Source organism: Mus caroli, chromosome 11 (genome assembly GCF_900094665.2).
Source record: "Mus caroli chromosome 11, CAROLI_EIJ_v1.1, whole genome shotgun sequence".
NCBI lineage: Eukaryota > Metazoa > Chordata > Mammalia > Rodentia > Muridae > Mus > Mus caroli.
Window position 1 is genome coordinate 115,990 of NC_034580.1, and position 17,932 is coordinate 133,921.

The 17,932-nt window shown below is 52.4% G+C and overlaps 1 protein-coding gene across 5 annotated transcripts in view; it reads left to right on the forward strand.

The window, feature by feature from the left end:
- Positions 1–2,260: 2,260 nt before the first annotated feature.
- Positions 2,261–17,932, forward strand: part of Patz1 (POZ/BTB and AT hook containing zinc finger 1) — a 20,726-nt gene continuing 5,054 nt past the window's right edge. For 3 of the 5 annotated variants that reach the window (XM_021177058.2, XM_029483844.1, XM_029483843.1), the window contains exons 1-4: positions 2,261–2,450; positions 3,061–5,073; positions 6,445–6,508; positions 12,073–12,244. In XM_021177058.2, coding sequence (XP_021032717.1) covers positions 3,803–5,073; positions 6,445–6,508; positions 12,073–12,244 — 1,507 coding nt within the window. In that variant the 5' untranslated portion in view covers positions 2,261–2,450; positions 3,061–3,802. Of the gene's footprint in view, positions 2,451–2,858; positions 5,074–6,444; positions 6,509–7,594; positions 8,943–12,072; positions 12,245–17,932 lie in introns of those variants that run through there. The other 2 variants (XM_021177057.2, XM_021177056.2) reach the window with 2 other exon arrangements.

A 17,932-nucleotide genomic window follows, 5' to 3' on the forward strand; every position in this document is an offset into this window, starting at 1 on the left:
AGACCAGGCTGGCCTCGAACTCAGAAATCCGCCTGCCTCTGCCTCCCGAGTGCTGGGATTAAAGGCGTGCGCCACCACGCCCGGCTGAATTTTTTTGTGTGTCCTTATTTTTTGTCTTGTCAGTCTGCCTCTCTGGGCTTCGGAATTTTGCCGGTAAGGCCTGATGTCTAGTTTGTTTACTACTGTATCCTCTCTAGCATCTAAACCACCCACAAAACAAAACAAAGAAAGCCTGGTGCTTAGTAGGCGCTCAATCAATACCAATCTAGTGAATGAATGAATGGATGACCTTGACAGCTTCTCCTAGCCAAAGAGACAACCACGCTCTTCAGTTTGCTAACCATCTGGTTCTGAGCCAAGACTGAGGTACACAGTTTCCATGGCAACTGAAGAAGGTCCAACAGACCAGCAGCAGGACGCAGACTGAGGGATTGTGAGCTCTGTTTCTCTTCAAGGTGTAGCCTAGAAACTGGGAATGAGGCAGTAGGCTCTGTTGACAGATGTGGAGGGGAAAAGATCATAAATATAGTTCTCTTAGCCAGGCTTGTTAAGCCAGTTAGTGAATGCTCAGGTAGGACAGCTTTAAAGATTGGAGGTTCTAGTTTGGACTCCTCTGTGTCATCTTGGACCCATTATTTAACACCACTGAGTTTCAGCTTGCTCATTCTTTGGCGCACGCGCGGCTATGGGTGTGTGTGTGTGAGACAAGTATTGAAATTTTATAAACACGTCTGAAAGCCTAAAGTTACAGAATAGGTGCCTGTGGGCCCAAGAGATGGGCATGATGAAAAACAGGGGTATGGAAAAACTCTGGCCCCTGTATAATCAATTGCACCAATGTGACATGCAGGATAAAGCTCTGGGCTGGGATCAACGCTGGTCTTAATCGCCTGCTTCTTCTCCAAGGTGGGGGTCCCGACTCACTAGGCTTACTCCAGCATCCGCATTTACAAAATGGGGCTAATGTGTGTCCCTTGCTTTCCCCGTAGCACTGTAGGTGAGGAGCCTTGTGAGCTCCCCTTTGCAAGGTGAACCCTCTAGATGTAGCATCCAGTTTTCTAAACAGCCTATCGTGATACAGTGTCTGAAGCTACTAATGGCCTTCGGATCCCCGCAGAGGAGACGCACAGCTGGATTGATTCCTGACTCTACTACTGACCGTGTGGCCTTGCGCAAGTCACTTGCTTTTCCATTTTCTCTAACCTGGGGAAATGGTGATAAGTACAATGGGGACTGAGTAAGCAGACCTTCCTCTTTCTGCTCCCCAGCCCTGGGAAAAAACAGGAGCCTGGCACACACTAGGTAAATGATCTACCTTAGAACCCTCAATAGCACAGTCGAACACAAGAATTTCTAGTTCCCAGAATCTGCCTCCAAAATACTGTGACCGAGAAATTAAAAGCAGTATCTAGATTGCTCTAACACAGGATTTGGGCTTAAGAGGACAGGTCTTTCTTTAGGGTAAGGGAATTTTCTTCAAGCCCCATTCCTCATTTTATTCAGGAAGTCTGGAGTGTACTGTCTGAGGAGGGTGAATTCTCAACTTTGTCCGGGGCACAGGTTACAAAACTGGCTCACAGAAGCCAAGTAACTGGCACCGAGACATAACGAGAGCGCTCAGGTCTAGGATTTGAACTAGGGTCCTCTTTACAGTACCACGCCGAAAAGCCTCAGTGAGATGAGTAACAGGCTAGGCGCACGCTGGTGGGAACCTCAAGCTGAGATGAAAGCTGGTCCCGTTCATTTGCATGGTAATACCCAGAATGCTTTTCCACACACACCGCTACATTTAATGGAAGCGCTCAGTTTGGAGCCGTGCAAAGTTTGGAATGCATACTTCGCTCCTCTTGCAACTGTGGGAACTTCGCGCCCGTACACGTGTTTTGCCTACAGGCTCTGAGACCAATAGCTCAGCGACAGCCCAAGCAGACGAACCTGTGTGCAACCCTCGCCTAATAGCATCCTCAGGCGTCTTAGGGACAAAGCCCTCTGGCCTGGCAGCACGGTCCATGGTCAGAGTGGCCGGCATTTTGCCGGGCGGCAAGGGCTAATAAGCAAGCTTCTGGCTTGGGGAAGATCGAAGGGGCTTCTTGATCTCTGGATTCTCTAGTTTTCTTACAAAACTGCTGGGACATGCAGGGGCCGTTGATTTTGTCCATCGCCATCATACTGTCCCTTCTCTGAGCTGGCTGGCGACTTCACGCTCCCTGGGGCACAAAGCCCAAGTAGCGGTGGGTGGGGAAAACAACCTATCTCTAGTTATCCAGGCGTGCCGGGCATTTGCCTCGGTCAGTGTAAGGCAGGCAGAAGGTTCCGCCTGCGTCGGATCGGGATCCCGTGTTCTTCCTAGGGCAGCAGAGCCGGAGGTCTCAGCCGACTTCTAGGGATTTCGGCCATCAAAGGAGAATTAGGCAGGGTGCTGATGCCCGTCCGACCTGCGGGTGCGCAAGGTAGGCTGGGGGGCTCAGATCCACAGGCTCTGGCTGTCCCTCCCGCACGCTCGCTTACACTCTGGGCGGGCAGCGGAGGGGCGGCTGTAGCTGGTTTGCTGGCTCGGCGCTCAGATCGTATTGGTCGGGGTCGGGGGGGGGGGGGGTTTGGGGGGGGGCCCCCGGGCCCCCGGGGGGGGGGGGGGGGGGGGGGGGTGCTCCGGGGCCCGGGGGGGGGGGGGGGGTGGGGGGGGGGGGGGGGGGGGGGGGTGTTGAGGCTGCAGCCCCGGGCCCCGCGGGAGGGGTGGGGAGGCGGAGGATCAGGCTGCGCTAGCATTGGCGGAGCTGGGGAGTGGGGGCAGGAAGCGAGGGGAGCGGAGCTGTAGGGGGGGGGTTGTATAAATAGGGAATGGGGGACGTGCATCCTCCGCTGGGCGAGGGGGGGGCGTTCGGCACAAAGAAAGTGGAAAGTTTGCAGCGCTAGGCGGCCCAGGCTAGGGAGCCGGATGCGCACGTGCTGGGCCGGGGCGACCGAGACCCCCCCCACGCCGAGCTCGCTGCTTTTTTTTTTTTCTTTCTGCAAGCGGGGGGGGGTGTTGTTGGTATCGCCCCCTCCTTCTCCTCCCCCCAGGGGTGAAAGTGCAAGAGGAAGTGCAGCCGCTGCCATCTTTCCTCCGTTCCGAACGCACGGAGCCTGGGGCCGCAGCGCCGCCGCCACTCGTGCCTGGCTTGGGAAAGGGCCCACCCTGCTACTGCCACCCGCTCGCTTCGGCCGCCGCCTTCGCTGGGCTCCAAGACTCGGCCTACGCCACCGCCCCTGTGCGCGCGGACCGCCGCCTTCGCCTTCGCCTTTTGTTTCCTTTGCTCCGGCGCCCCCACCCCGGCTCGCGCTTTGCAGGGGACGCAACGCGCGCCCCCAGTGGGCCCGGGAAAAGCCTCGGAGCGCGCGCTTGCGCTTGCGCGGCGGACCCCTCCTCCTCCCCGCGCGCGCGCGCCTTTTGGCCGCGCGCCGGCGCCGCCTGGCGGGCGGGAGGGGAGGTGGCAGCCGCGTTTGCAGGAGGGGCGCACCTCTTCGCTCGTTTACCCCCTGGAAGGTAGACCTAGAGAGGGAGGCGGGCAGGCGGAGAGGGAGTGCTACGCGGGTCCCGCGGAGGTTAAGGGCGGCTATGTGGGGGGCAGTGCCCCGCTGGGTCTAGCCCTTTTTATTAGAGCAGGGGGCGTGTGCGCTGGGCGCACCTGAGAGTACTACCGAGCCCTGGGCCGCACGTGCGGGGAGTGTGAGTGGTCCGCTGCACAAGGCGTCTCGCTGCCTAAGGGGAGGGACAAGGGACTGGCGGGTGCCCGGCCGGGCGAGTGGGGAAGGGGCAGCGACCATGGAGCGGGTCAACGACGCTTCTTGCGGTCCGTCGGGCTGCTACACCTACCAGGTGAGCAGACACAGTACGGAGATGCTGCACAACCTGAACCAACAACGCAAAAACGGCGGGCGCTTTTGCGACGTGCTCCTACGGGTAGGCGACGAGAGCTTCCCAGCGCACCGCGCCGTACTGGCTGCCTGCAGCGAGTACTTTGAGTCTGTGTTCAGCGCCCAGTTAGGCGACGGCGGAGCTGCAGATGGTGGTCCTGCTGATGTGGGAGGCGCGGCCGCGGCTCCAGGCGGCGGAGCTGGAGGCAGCCGCGAACTGGAGATGCACACCATCAGTTCCAAAGTGTTCGGAGACATCCTGGACTTCGCTTACACGTCCCGAATCGTTGTGCGCCTAGAGAGCTTCCCCGAGCTCATGACGGCCGCCAAGTTCCTGCTGATGAGGTCGGTCATCGAGATCTGCCAGGAAGTAATCAAACAGTCCAACGTGCAGATCCTAGTGCCCCCTGCCCGGGCTGATATCATGCTCTTTCGCCCACCTGGGACTTCTGACTTGGGCTTCCCTTTGGACATGACCAACGGGGCAGCCATGGCAGCCAACAGTAACGGTATTGCTGGCAGTATGCAGCCCGAGGAGGAGGCTGCCAGGGCCACAGGTGCTGCTATTGCGGGCCAAGCTTCCCTGCCTGTGTTACCTGGGGTGGACAGATTGCCCATGGTGGCTGGACCCCTATCCCCCCAACTACTGACTTCTCCATTCCCTAATGTGGCATCCAGTGCACCTCCACTGACTAGCAAGCGAGGCCGGGGACGCCCCAGGAAGGCCAACCTGCTGGACTCCATGTTTGGGTCTCCAGGGGGCTTGAGGGAAGCAGGCATCCTTCCATGTGGCCTGTGCGGGAAGGTGTTCACTGACGCCAACCGGCTCCGGCAACATGAGGCCCAGCACGGCGTCACAAGCCTCCAGTTGGGCTATATCGATCTTCCTCCTCCAAGGCTGGGTGAGAATGGGTTACCCATCTCCGAGGACCCCGATGGCCCCAGAAAAAGGAGCCGGACCAGGAAGCAAGTGGCTTGTGAGATCTGTGGCAAGATCTTTCGTGACGTATACCATCTCAACCGGCATAAGCTGTCCCACTCGGGGGAGAAGCCGTACTCGTGCCCGGTGTGTGGTCTGCGGTTCAAGAGAAAAGACCGAATGTCGTACCATGTGAGGTCCCATGATGGGTCAGTGGGCAAACCATACATCTGCCAGAGCTGTGGGAAAGGTTTCTCCAGGTGAGGATGGCACCCTCCTCCACTCCCTGCTGTGTATTATCTTAGTTCTGTCTTGAGACAGATCCTTACCAGGATCTGGGGATGTGGATCTTGTGGGGGTAGAGGGTCACTGGACCTTAATAGAGCATAACATGTTTAAATGTTTTAAGATCTCCAACTTTGATGGTGTGGCCAAGAGCTGCATCTATGCCTTCAGGCAAGTTCTCTGGCACCAGGGTGCATACTAGCTTCACCCTCCCGGGGGCCTTGTAGGAAGGGGCCGGATTCCTTAGGCCAGAGCCATTGGGCCTCCCCATTCTTCTCCCCTGGTTCCCTTTGTGTTTCCGGCACCAGGCGTGGGGCCCCCTCTGGGGGCGGGAGGCTGGGCTCCTCCCTCGACTTTCCCCGCCTGAATGGCTTCGGAGGGAGGAACTGAACAAGTGTGTCTAGGACTCCTTACACTCCCGAGGCCCAGATCCTCCACCAGTTTGAACAGGCTGGCCTGCAGCAGTAGGTTCCAGCTTTGCCCCACATGTGACCCTAGGTTTGAGAGACATAAAAGCCGGCTACGCAGGGCTGTTTTGCAATAGTAATGCTGGAATCTGATGCGCTCTGACGTGGTGGCTCCAGAATCCAGCAGACCCACAGGTCGTCCGTTTGTTCTCAGGACAGACCTTTTCAACTTTTAGAGAGCCTTCTTGGGAACTGAAGACTTGCCTGGGAGCAGAGGGCTGGTTTTGTTTTTGTTTTTCTCCCAGTTTGAGAATATTGAATAAAAAGCCGGTTTTAACTGAAATCCCAAGAATCTTGTATGTGTGAGAGCTTAGGGACAGAATTCCCCCGGAGAGGCCCCAAGTAGGAACCAGTCTTACCGGTCAGACAGCCCCTGCCCACCTGCTCTGGCGGGCATCTGGCTTGCCAGTCCAGCTGGGGACTTAAAGCGCCATCCCTGGCCTCTGGGGATTGAATTCCATCCGGGTGGCATTCATTGGCTGCTGTGGCGGGAGAGGCAGGGGGGAGGGGAACACAGTGCTTCTAAGGGGCTTTAGTCTGGACAATGAGTCCCACACCCACCCCTCCCTGAAAGGCTGAGCAAGGCATCCCTGTGTCATTCTAAAGCTGCTGCCTCAGGTCCTAGGAATCATTGAATTTCTGCGGAGGAGGGGGAGGTGAGGGTGGGTTAGTTAGATCAGAGGGAAACATTTGCTCCCCTCCCAAGGCGGGTGTGTGGCTGAGATGCTTGGGCCCCTGGAGCTAGAGCTGGGTGGTGACTTTGTCTTTGTCTTGCTGGGGTGGAGTTCTCCCTGGGGTGGTAGTGGTGGAGGGAGGCTGGCCAAGTTTGGCCCATCTTTTTTGATGTCTTGTTTGTAAAGTCTGTTGATGTCTTTGCAGGCCCGATCACTTGAACGGACATATCAAGCAGGTGCACACTTCCGAGCGGCCTCACAAGTGTCAGGTAGGGACTGGAAAGATGCTGCTGTCCTCCAGCCTTGGCCTGAGCACTGCTTTGCACACACCCCCACTCTGGTCGCCCCTGTCCTTTCTCTGGCCTCCTTTGTTCTATACCCAGCTTCCTCTGTTTCCCCAGGGCTATGAGACTCTTTGTTCACTTGTTTCTAGTCTCCACAGCCTTTCCCTCTGTTCTGTTGCTTAGCTTTCCTGTCCTGGCATTTTTGGGCATCGGCTGGTGGGCCACACTACACAAGTGTTGTCATGGTGGATCTGACACCTAGCTGGGCCTGGCTGCTGGTTCCCAGTAATTTGTATGAACTTTAGGGGTTTCAAAAGGGCTTCCAGTGGCCCAGCCAACAACCCTTCTCCTGGTTTGAGCAGAGTGGGAACTCGTGGGTTCCTTCAGTGGAGAAAGTGTGGCAGAAGAGGCTGTAGGTAGGGAGAGGGTGGTCCCATCTCCGACACAAACAGCAAGGGCAAGGCAAGGCATTCTCTTCCAGTGTGTAATCACGTAGGGGAGGCTGGACTGGATTTTCTTCTGTCTGCTTAAACTCTCTGGGGACTCTGCTGGCACCTAGAAAATGAGTTTTCTTTCTTGGCCTCTGAGCATTTTTTTTTTTCAGTGTGATGCAAAGTACACCACTGTCTTCTTGGTTATCTCCCTTCTGCTGTGGCAAGTGCCTTCAACTGATGTCAAGGCAGTGACATGAGCTATCCTACAGCCTCTGTCAGGGGATCCCTGCTTCTCCTAACCTGCTGGCACGGGTGGGTTCAGGAGAGTATAGGGAGGAATGGCCTTGTGCAGCAGCAGCACAGAGCTTCCAGGACTAGGGCTTCGCTGCTCACAGATGCTCAGCCGGGAGCCCGGCAGCCACTCCCAAGGATGCTGACTCCAGATAGGCCTGCTGGAACCTGTCTTTGCCTTGCTGCTTTCTGCCGCTCCGTCTCTGATTTCGGTTGCCACAGAGCACATTCTGACTCCCAGGTAGTGTGCTGAACAGCCCCAGACAGGATAGGAGAAACCCAGAGGGCAGTGGGGGTGTGCCCGGTGGCCTGGGGGGGTAACCTGCACTCTCTGCCCTTTTTCCAGGTGTGGGTTGGGAGCAGCAGCGGCCTGCCGCCCCTGGAACCTCTTCCTAGCGACCTGCCATCATGGGACTTTGCCCAGCCTGCTTTGTGGAGGTCGTCCCATTCAGTTCCTGATACCGCCTTTTCCCTCTCTCTAAAAAAGTCCTTTCCAGCCCTTGAAAACCTGAGTCCAGCACACTCCAGCAATGTGCTCTTCTGCTCAGCCCCACCAGGATACCTGAGACAGGGATGGACAACCCCTGAGGGTAGCCTGGCTTTTACTCAGTGGCCTGTAGGCTAACCTGGGTCCCTCTGGAGAGGTGGAGGCAATGTTGGCTGGCTGGAGACTCCTGCTTTTGGCAGAGGATAGCTAGCAAGATGGTTCCTGCCCAGCACTTAGATCCTTCCAAGATGTCCTAACATTTTTCCCAGCTCAAAGCTCTCAAGTAGAGATAGGAAGGACCACCTTTTTGAAGGCCCCTCCCCCGTAGGCGCCATGTTCCTTTCTGAATGCTCTCCTCTCCCCTCCCCTACCTCAACAGGGCTGCCAACTTTGGGGAATCTAGAAGTTGGGAATTCTAGGGAGTTAAGCCCCAGCTTCTGTGTCCCTTCCCGTGGCCTCACTTTTCACACTGACTGGGGCTCCTGGTCACCACCCTCCTCCTACTTGGGGAGGGGGGCGGGGCGGGAATCACCCTACTTCCAGAGAAGTGTCCGGTTCAGCTTCAACTAGGTTCAACTGTGCAGCTGAACTCTTCTCTCACCAGGGCCTGCTTTCAGGTCTGGCTAGTGAGCTCTCATGGCTCAGGTTTTTTTAAGCTGGTCTGCTCAGAACTAAACTAACCAGTATTGTATTGTGATACATGGCTTTAGGGACTGACAGAGCAGGTAGACACTCCCTCCCCCAGGGCCCCTTGGTTGTCCCTTAGCCCCTGCAGACTGCCTGGAGATCAGGATCGATGATAAAAGTTTTCATTCTAACATTTGAGGCTTTGTGTGTTTTGTCCTTGGTCTGTCAGTGACAACTGGCACCATTGTCCCTTGGTGTATGAGCCAGCTCCTGCCCTGCCTCTGCCCTTCACACAATTTCACAGACCTGACCCTGTAGCCAGAGCCTTATAAAGAGGACCCAGCACAGGGTGTGCTGGCTGTCACACTGCCATGAGGGTAAAAGGGGCCAGTTGCTCAGACTGATAGAAAAGCCTTGGGACGGTAAGGAGCAAGGAGCTTCAGGCTCCCTTACCTGGGTCTAACAAGCCCGAGCCATTGACTGGACCTGGGATTTAGCCAGAGTCGAGAGACTGCAGTGTCTCAGCCATCTCCCATTGCTTCTGGTGGCCCCATGGCTGAGACTGGTTAAATAAGGGTGAGCTGAGGGTGCACAAAGGGGTTAAAGCCAGTGGAGCTGGACTTTCATGTGTTGCCCTTAGATTTTTTTCCTGGCTGTAGGAGGCTTTGCAAAATGTACCCTATTGCTTTTAGACTGCCAGGACTGCCTGGGCTTGGGACGCACTAGTATTCTTGGGGTTCCACTCAGAACTGAAAGCTTTAGGGAATGTGGGCAGAGCAACAGCAAGTAGTGTTAGGAGGCATACTAACAGCAACAGACTGTGTGAACCTTGGCTGTGGGCACAGTAGGCACTTAAAGCCAACAGGCAGTCCCACTGTGCCATTGGCAGGCTGGCTTCCTTTCAAGGCCCTTCTGTTTACTCCCTGTCTACAGGATGGGGAGTTCTGAGACTCAGGTTCTGGGTGTCCTCTTTAAGGCCTGTCTCCCTCAGCCCCTCGAGTCTCTCCTGAGTCATGTGACCAGCCTGTTTTGTGCTCTGTGTTAGTCTGAAGTTTTGGTTGATCCAGGCTTGGACTTAACACAGGAAAACCTGGGGACTCCAGTCACAGGATTAGTTGAACAGGGACACCAACAACTCCTTTACATTGGCTTAGTGACAAGGTGGCTAGTTCTGTTGTGGCTTCTTTACCCCAGCAGAAGTCCCTAATTATGTTTGTTCCGGGTTCCTTAAGAGATAATCAGTGGAGGACAGGGTCGGGGACACTAGCTGCATCTGTGGTTTTACCTTTGCTTAGTTAATCCCCAACAATTGAATTCAGTTGGGGATAATGGAGGGCTGGCTGTCCATTGTCTTGGGAACCAAAGTATTACAGGGCAAAGCCTTTCTAGGAAAGATCCCAAGTAATTGGTAAAGAAGCAGGGTCTCTTTCCTGCCCTGGGCTTCCTCCCTCTGCAAAGGGAAGAATCCTCCTTATTTCCACCTGGTTCATGTCAGTTCCTTAGAGTTCTGAGACTTTAAACTTTCTTGGTTGAGGTGGTGCATACCTCTAATTCCAGCACTCAGAGGCAGAGGCAGAGGCAGGTAGATTTCTTGAGTTCAAGGGTGGCCCGGTCTACAGAGTGAGTTAGAGGACAGCCAGGGGCTACATGATAAGACCTTGTCTCAAAACAACATCAACAAAAAGCCCGCCCCCACTCAATAGCTGCAGGGTTAGGGTAGTTTTTGGATCTTTGGCAGAGCCAGCTCTTGTTCTTGGATAAATGAGCATGTTCACGGTCTCCTGAAGTATTTATAAGAACCCTTTCCACGGTTTACAGATTGCAGGCTAGTTGGAAGACTGAATTCCCTGTCACTGTGGCCTCTCACTGTGTCATGAGATGCCTGAGTTAGGTCCTCCTGATGCCTCTGGATTGCTCAGGTGCTGGACTTTGACTGCACTGTCTGCCCCAGGACAGAACTGGATACCAAGTACATAGGGCCAGGGCTGCCTCCTGTCTTTCATAGAATGCACCTGTATTGACGTCAGAAATTCTAAGGGCATAGATTTGAGGCCTGTTCTCAACTCAGTCATCCTGCATTCTCATAGGGCGTGTGTCTGCCTAGCTGTAAACTGGTCAATACCAAGAGCCCCCTGTTTAGCTGGGAGGACTCCTGGAAGACTGGTCCAGGTGCTAAGGCTGCTCCTTTCTCTAGTACCGGAGTCCTGTGTCTTGGGCAAGTTTACTTTCAAAGTTAAGGTTCCTTTGTCACAAGAGTAAAGCTAAAGCATAAAAGCAGAGATTCACCGGGACGAGCTGTCTGGTGTAAGTTAGTACTGTTTACCTGGGACATGGGGGACCGGGAAGCCTGCGATGCACACATCTGGGGTTGAGGCAAACTGTGGCATCTTCTGCCTTCACGGCACTGCTGTCAACCTTGTGTAAGATAAATGGTGTGTGCGTGCATGCGCGTGCCCACCCACCCGCGCGAGTGACAATGGTGTTCAAAGTGACACACCTTGAGGTCTCAGGTTATCGAGATCCACTTCTAACCAGGAAATAGAGGCAGCTGCATTCTAGCAAGTTAATGGAGTGGCTCCTCTTCTCTCAGATGTGAAAGCTGCTTTCACTCACAGTCCTAGAGCTGAGAGCACTCACACAAGAGAAATAAGTCCAGTTTGACGTTGGCCTCCGAGGCATCCCTATGGAACCAAAATAGCTTAAAAGCCACTAGATCTGCCTTTGTGACATTTTGTGTTCCCCAAGGCCTTTGCATGCCCCGGCAGAGGAAGGGATGTTGGGAGAGATAATGGCTAGGGAGCTAGATCCTCATCCTCAGGGTGAATAGCTGTGTGGCCTGGCCGTGAGTCGTGCTGGGTTGTGCCTTTCAGTGACTACACATTCCTGGAGTGTGAGGGCTGCTCTGTGGATGAACTACACAAGGCAAATGTCTCTCTCAGTCTGCACTCAGAGCCTGCTCAGTTTTGCAGGCAGGCCCTGTCCTTGTTCTTACCACCACTTCCCCTGCTCTAATGCCTGCAGTCTGCTTCTCCATTCTCACCTCAGCAGAACTGACATTCATTTATTTCATATGCTGCTTTTTTATTCACGTTACAAGAGTATTAGGAAGTGTTATTGTTGTACTTTTGTCCTGCCGTTTCCATTTCCCTGTGGCCAACACGAATGCCATATTTGAACGAAATGGGTACATTGGATTCTTTGTATAAGGCAGTCAGGGGAACCCAGAGATGGAGAACAGGAAGCCTGACTTTCATGCTATAACTCACTTATGGCCAGTGCTCCTAAAGTAAGTGCTTTGTGGTTAAGAGTGAATAGCGGTGGAGGTGAACACCTGCAACCCTAGCCCTCTGCAGCTCCAACCTCAAGTTCAGCTCCGTAAGAGTCAGGTTAGCCTGGCTTGCATGAGACCTTGTCTCTAAAACTAAGGAGCAGGGGGGAAATGAATAAATACTTAACTCTCCACTCAGTAAAAGCACACAGGCCTTGGCTGGCCATGTTTTGAGCTTGCCTGTGGTAAAGAACCAGTAATTCCGCCTCAGATACCCCATGGGAAGGCACTGTGGGAAGGAGGGGCAGCCACTTGGCATGGCTAGTAGAGCCATGTTGCACTGTTCAGCCTTCTAAAGGGACTGTTTTCACAGGCTAGCCGGGCCTGCTTGGTCACGGGCAGGAGGTCCTGTTCTTCATGCTGTTCTCCTTTCTGCACGCAGACCTGCAATGCCTCCTTTGCGACTCGAGACCGCCTGCGCTCCCACCTGGCCTGTCATGAAGACAAGGTGCCCTGCCAGGTGTGTGGAAAGTACTTGCGGGCCGCATACATGGCAGACCACCTGAAGAAGCACAGTGAGGGGCCCAGCAACTTCTGTAGCATCTGTAACCGAGGTAATTTCCCCACTGTTTCCTCACTCCAGAGGATGGGCCTGCTCTTGAGGGAAGCCCATCCTCTCTTCTGAATGGGAAATGCCCTCACGAGGCTTTGACCACATCACTCAGCTAGTTGTTTGAAACCTCTTCCTTTCCAAGAGACTTAATGATGGGAACAGAAGGAGAGACTCACTCGCTTCCCAAGCCCAGGGTCAGATACACCTGCTCAAGTGGCAGGATGCATGGATTCACAAATACACTTAACAGGACTGGCCTGCGTGGGCTCTAAAACCTGGCCACTCACTGGCAAAGAGGCTGGCTCTAGAGATGGACAAGAGACAAAAGCTTTCTAGTATAAATGTTTAAAAGAGATTCCAAGTGGATTGTGGCCCTGAGGAAAGGCAGAAGCAGACAGAGTTCTGAGTAGGGCAGTTTGCTGGGCAGGGCAGTGTGCCTGAGCCCAAGGCTTGCTGACACATTGTCGAGCTCACCAGGGCTGCAGTTTTGTGTTAGGTGATCTCCGTCTGGCATGTCTGAGGATCTGCTGGGTTGAGTCGGCTGTTGGAAGTGCTGTGAGTTTGTTTGTAAGCACAGTGTCTGTGATAAGGAGGCTGGGGCCGCCGTTGTGGGAGCCAGAGACTGCTTCTTTCGCCTCCTATGGTTGCTTTGGCCGGTTGGGCATGTGGCTTGTTGTTTTCCTGGGCACTCTTGTGTTGGTATTTTTGTAAGTCTAGTCTGTGGCAGGGTGAGCGTCGAATCAGGGTGAGGAGACTTGTGGTTTAGTTCCAGCCCCTTTCCAGGTAGCTTTGGGCTCTCCTTGCTTGCTCAGAAGTGATTAGACTCTGCCCCGCTTCCATCTCACGGGGTTGCTGTTAGGACCCTAAGAGGAGGTGGCTGATGGCTCCCTGGATCCAGAGTTGTACCTTCAGAGTACCTGTGCTACATTGTGAAATGGTAAAATGGTTCCGTAATGCTCGATCAGTGTGGTATGGACGGGTGCTGTCTCCACGGGTCCCAAAGTTCTTGATGGAGGTATTCTTGCTGGGTGGATGGTTTTATTGGAGTCTTGGAACCAGGTGCTGTTCAAAGACTACACACACCCACCTCAGATTTGCCTTGATGCCACTGATCATTGCTGCTCGTTCCACTAAGAAACCTGCTGTGAATGCCAGCACAAGGGCTCTAGCAGCTTCTGCTGCTTCTTGTTTCCCTCTAGGGGCAAACGGTGAGGACAAGGAGTGTTGTGGGACAGCCTCTTTGGGGATGCTCTGGTCTTAGACAGCTGGCTTTTTAACCTTGCTTCATCCTAACCCAGCTTACAGAGTACTTCCTAGTAAGGCTAAACTTTCTACAGTGCACCATCTGCAGGGCTTTGTCAAGTTTCCTACAAAGTTACCAGTTCCAGAAGTGGCTCAGTGGGCAGAGCTGAGAGCCAATAAAAGTAGTGAAGGATATTCATGATAAAACCAGAAAGTCGCCGGGCGGGGGTGGCGCACGCCTTTAACCCCAGCATTTAGGAGGCAGAGGCAGGCAGATTTCTGAGTTCTAGGCCAGCCTGGTCTACAAAGTGAGTTCCAAGACAGCCAGGGCTACACAGAGAAACCCTGTCTCGAAAACCAAAACCAAACAAACAAAAGAAGTAAAAACCAAACCAGAAAGTTAAAAAAAAGAAAAATAAATAAAATAAAAAGAATCCCCCAAACCAGACAGTCCTGCCCAGATGGTGGAATAGGGCAAGGCACTGATACAGGACAGCAGACTCAGGGCCGTGAGGAAGCCCAAGTGAGGACAGCAGGGAAGTTAGCCCACCACAATAAGGTGTTCCTCGAGATCTGCAAAGAGGACTTGAACAGCAGCCACAAGCCGTGTGACCAGGGTGTGAGGATAACCGGCCAAAGTGCAGTCTACTGCAGGAAGACCCATTCTTCCAAGTCTAGCTCTCACTGGGTACCCGGAAAAGAGGAGCACTGAGAGGAGGACTGTAGCCTTTGTGGAAGAATACCTCTGGACTCATTCTTCAGCAGAAAGACCAACTAGCGACAGCAGGACACCGATGCCAACAAAACCAACAAGAGGGTGGAAGAGGATGACGGGGCTTTGCCAGGCTTAAATAAATGAGTGTTCTGAGAGCTAGGGTTGTGACTCAGTGGTGGCACCTGCCTGGTATGTCCAAACTTTATGGTCAGTCCCAGGCACAGCCCAGTATTCTCAGTAAAGACTGAATCAGATATCTTACAAGTGTCTTTTGAAAGCTTTCAGTCCCAATGCTTTATTTTTTTAATACTTATTTTTAAATTTTATGTATATATGTGTATGTATGAGTGTATGTATGTGTCCATGTGTGTGCAGGAACCCATGGAAGCCATTGGATTGCCTAGAACTGGAGTTATAGGTGGTCATGAGCTGTGATGTGGGTGCTGGGAACCAAACCTGGGTGTTTTACAAAGGAGTGCTCTTAACCACTGAGCCATCCTTCCAGCCTTGCCATAAAGCCCAGGCTGGCTTCAAAGTTGTCCTCTTGCTTGTAGTCTTTGCATTTGGGAGTCTAAGGCGAGAAGACAGCTCAAATTCCAAGCTAAGCAAGACTGCACAGGTGAGACCTTGTTACAGAGGAGAAAGGGCTTAGTGGCCTACTCCTGTGGCACTTGGAAGGCAGAGGCAGTATTCTTTTCTTTTCTTTTTTTTTTTTTTTTTGGTTTTTCNAGANAGGGTTTCTNTGTATAGCCCCACTGGCTGTCCTGGAACTCGCTTTGTAGACCAGGCTGGCCTCGAACTCAGAAATCCGCCTGCCTCTGCCTCCCAAGTGCTGGGATTAAAGGCGTGGGCCACCACCGCCTGGCGGAGGCAGTATTCTTATGAATTCAAGTCTCACCTGGGCTAAATATCAAGTACCAGGCCAGCCAGGACCTTCTATCATAAAACAAAACAACAACAACAACAACCAGAAACTACACAAAGGAAAGGTCTTCTTGTCGGATGAGCACACAGTAACAAGGCAGTGCTGTGCCCTTCTCCTGCATGGCCGCCTCAGGTGCACTGGTGGAGCTGACCCCTTTGTTTGGACACAGAGAAAGCAGCCCTCAGTCTCTGTATGGACAAAGACTAGGATGTGAACTGCAGAGATGCCACAGGGCAGGAAAATCTAACTGAAGAACAGTGACTTTTGGCATTACCAAACTTCATTTCTGGACAGGGAGGGACCTGCTGATGTGGGCACAATGCTTCTTCCTTCAGCTCCCACATCACACCATGGAGGCCTCTTTAGCTCTTGGTCAGAGAGAGGGTAGGTGAGCTCAGAATTTCAGCTAAATACATCTGGCCTCAAAAATGTGTTCTGCTCAGAAACTCAGCTTCTGTGTCATCCCAGCACTTGACTTGCTGAACGGCTGTGTTTAAGCTGTGGGCTTTAAGTGGCAGCTGTGGATCCGGTCTTGTCACTTGCCAAGTGAGTTTGCTATAGATAGTACAATCTGCAACCGAGGAAAGTCAGGAGGATCCAGCTACCTTTGCCTTACAATATGCAGGGTGTTTTTACTGTGTACCTGCTGTATTTTGGAGGTAGAGAGCTCTCCCTGCACAGTGGATATAGTAATTCCTGGTGCTTTTTCCCATTCACTTGGATCGTGGTGGGCCTGCCCTGGCTTGCAGTGAGAAGGGCTTCATACCGCTTCAGAGGCCCCAAAGGAATGAACACCAAAGGAAAATTCCCCTGTGAAGTGCCAGCCAGCATTGTGTCCTCACAAAGTTCTCATGTCCTGTGTGAGTTTCTGGGGCCACTATACCTTGTTGGCTTGTGTTTAAAGGGCTAAGAGCCTGGATCTCTTTCCCCTTAGCCTTGCCTGTCCATTCCTGACTGCAACCTACTTCTTAGGAATGTCTGGCCCCAAGCCAAATACTTAAGTACAGCACAAGACAGCTTTCCAGGGAGGCAAGAAAGCTAGCACCTGATCCAGGTCGATCCTTAAAGTAGCTGTGTTAAGAAGGAAATGCTGCCGGGTGTGGTGGCGCACGCCTTTAATCCCAGCACTCNGGAGGCAGAGGCAGGCGGATTTCTGAGTTCGAGGCCNGCCTGGTCTACAAAGTGAGTTCCAGGACAGCCAGGGCTATACAGAGAAACCCTGTCTTGAAAAACAAAACAAAAAAAAAAAAAAAAAGAAATCATATTTCCAAGGATTTTTAGAAATAAACAAGGAAGCCAGGTGTGCTGGAACACCCCTTTAATCCCAGCACTTGGGAGGCTGAGGCAGGCAGATTTCTAAGTTCAAGTCCAGCCTGGTCCACAAAGTGAGTTCCAGGACAGCCAAGGATACACAGAGAAAACCTGTCTCAAAAAAAAAAAAAAAAAAAAAAAAAAAAAAAAAAAAAAAAAAAAGAAGAAGAAGGAAATGCTGTCCTGACCCCAGTTTGCCTCTGTGAGCACTACCACCACCTGCTGTCCTCAAGGCTGTCTGCTGGCAGCCTACTCTAACACATTTATCATCACACAATAGTGGTGATAATAATCATACAAGTCCAGAGGACATTTTTGTTGTTTGTTTTGAAGCTCAAGGGCAATTTTATTAGAGTTTGAAAGAAAAATGTCAGGGCCTATCAGTCCAGCTCTCTCTCGAGGGACACAGAACTGATAGAATGTGAAAAAGTAGATATGTGAAAAGGGGGTTTAGTAGAATGCTTTTCAAGGCTGTGGTCCAGCTAGTCCAGCAACAGTTGTCTGCCCACAGAAGGTCCAAGAACAAGAAGTTGTTCAGTCCACAGGGCTGGATGTTCAGCTGGTCTTCAGTATACAACAGAATCCCAAAGAAGTAGGTGCTAATGCCAAGGAGGAATGGACTTGCCATGGAGAATAAGAGCAGGCAGGCAGAGAGAGAGCTTCCTTCTTCCATGGCTTTATATAGACAGGCTGCTAGCCAAAGGTGGGACCCAGATGAAAATTGTATCTTCCCACCTTAAAAGACCCAGATTAAAATTATTTTGTTCCCACTTCAAATTATTTAATTAAGAAAAAAAATATCTCCCAGGTGTACCCAGCCACTTGGGTTTTAATTAATTCCAGGGGTAGCCAGGCTGACAATCAAGATCAACCATCACATAGGAGAACAAGCTGTAAATCTCAGTAGCTTGCTGGGAGAAGGGAGATGCAGAGGAGAAGGGTCTGGCCTTTTAAATGAGGAATGAATGAATGTCAATTCTGAAAAAAATGATAGAAAAAATAAAAAGTTACACTATTTTGAGTTAGAACCCAGAAAAGTGGGCAGGCTTAGCTGCAAAGGTGTGAAAGAACTTTTTTATGGCTGGGTAAAGACACAGACCCATTGAGGAGACCAGTGGTTAAGGGCCAAGTTCTGATAGCATGGATTTCTAGGGTTCCTGGAATGAGGTCAGCTTCTGCTGGTTGGTGGCCATACATGTTACATGCATGAAAATTACCACTATAGCCTTTTCTCTATTCATTGGCAAAATGGGTATAGTAATAATTTACAGTGGGTATAAAGTTTGGGGAACTCTGTAGACTGCGTAGTGTAACATGTTGGGTTCCAGGACACCATCAGCATTGAAAAATGAAACTTGGAGGTGGGCAGTAGTGGTGCAAGAAGAGACAGGCGAATCTGAGTTCTCTGTCAGGCTGGTCTACAGAGTGAGTTCTCCAGGAGAGCCAAGGATACACAATGTCTGGAAAAACTTTAAAAAAGAAGAAAAAAGGTAAAA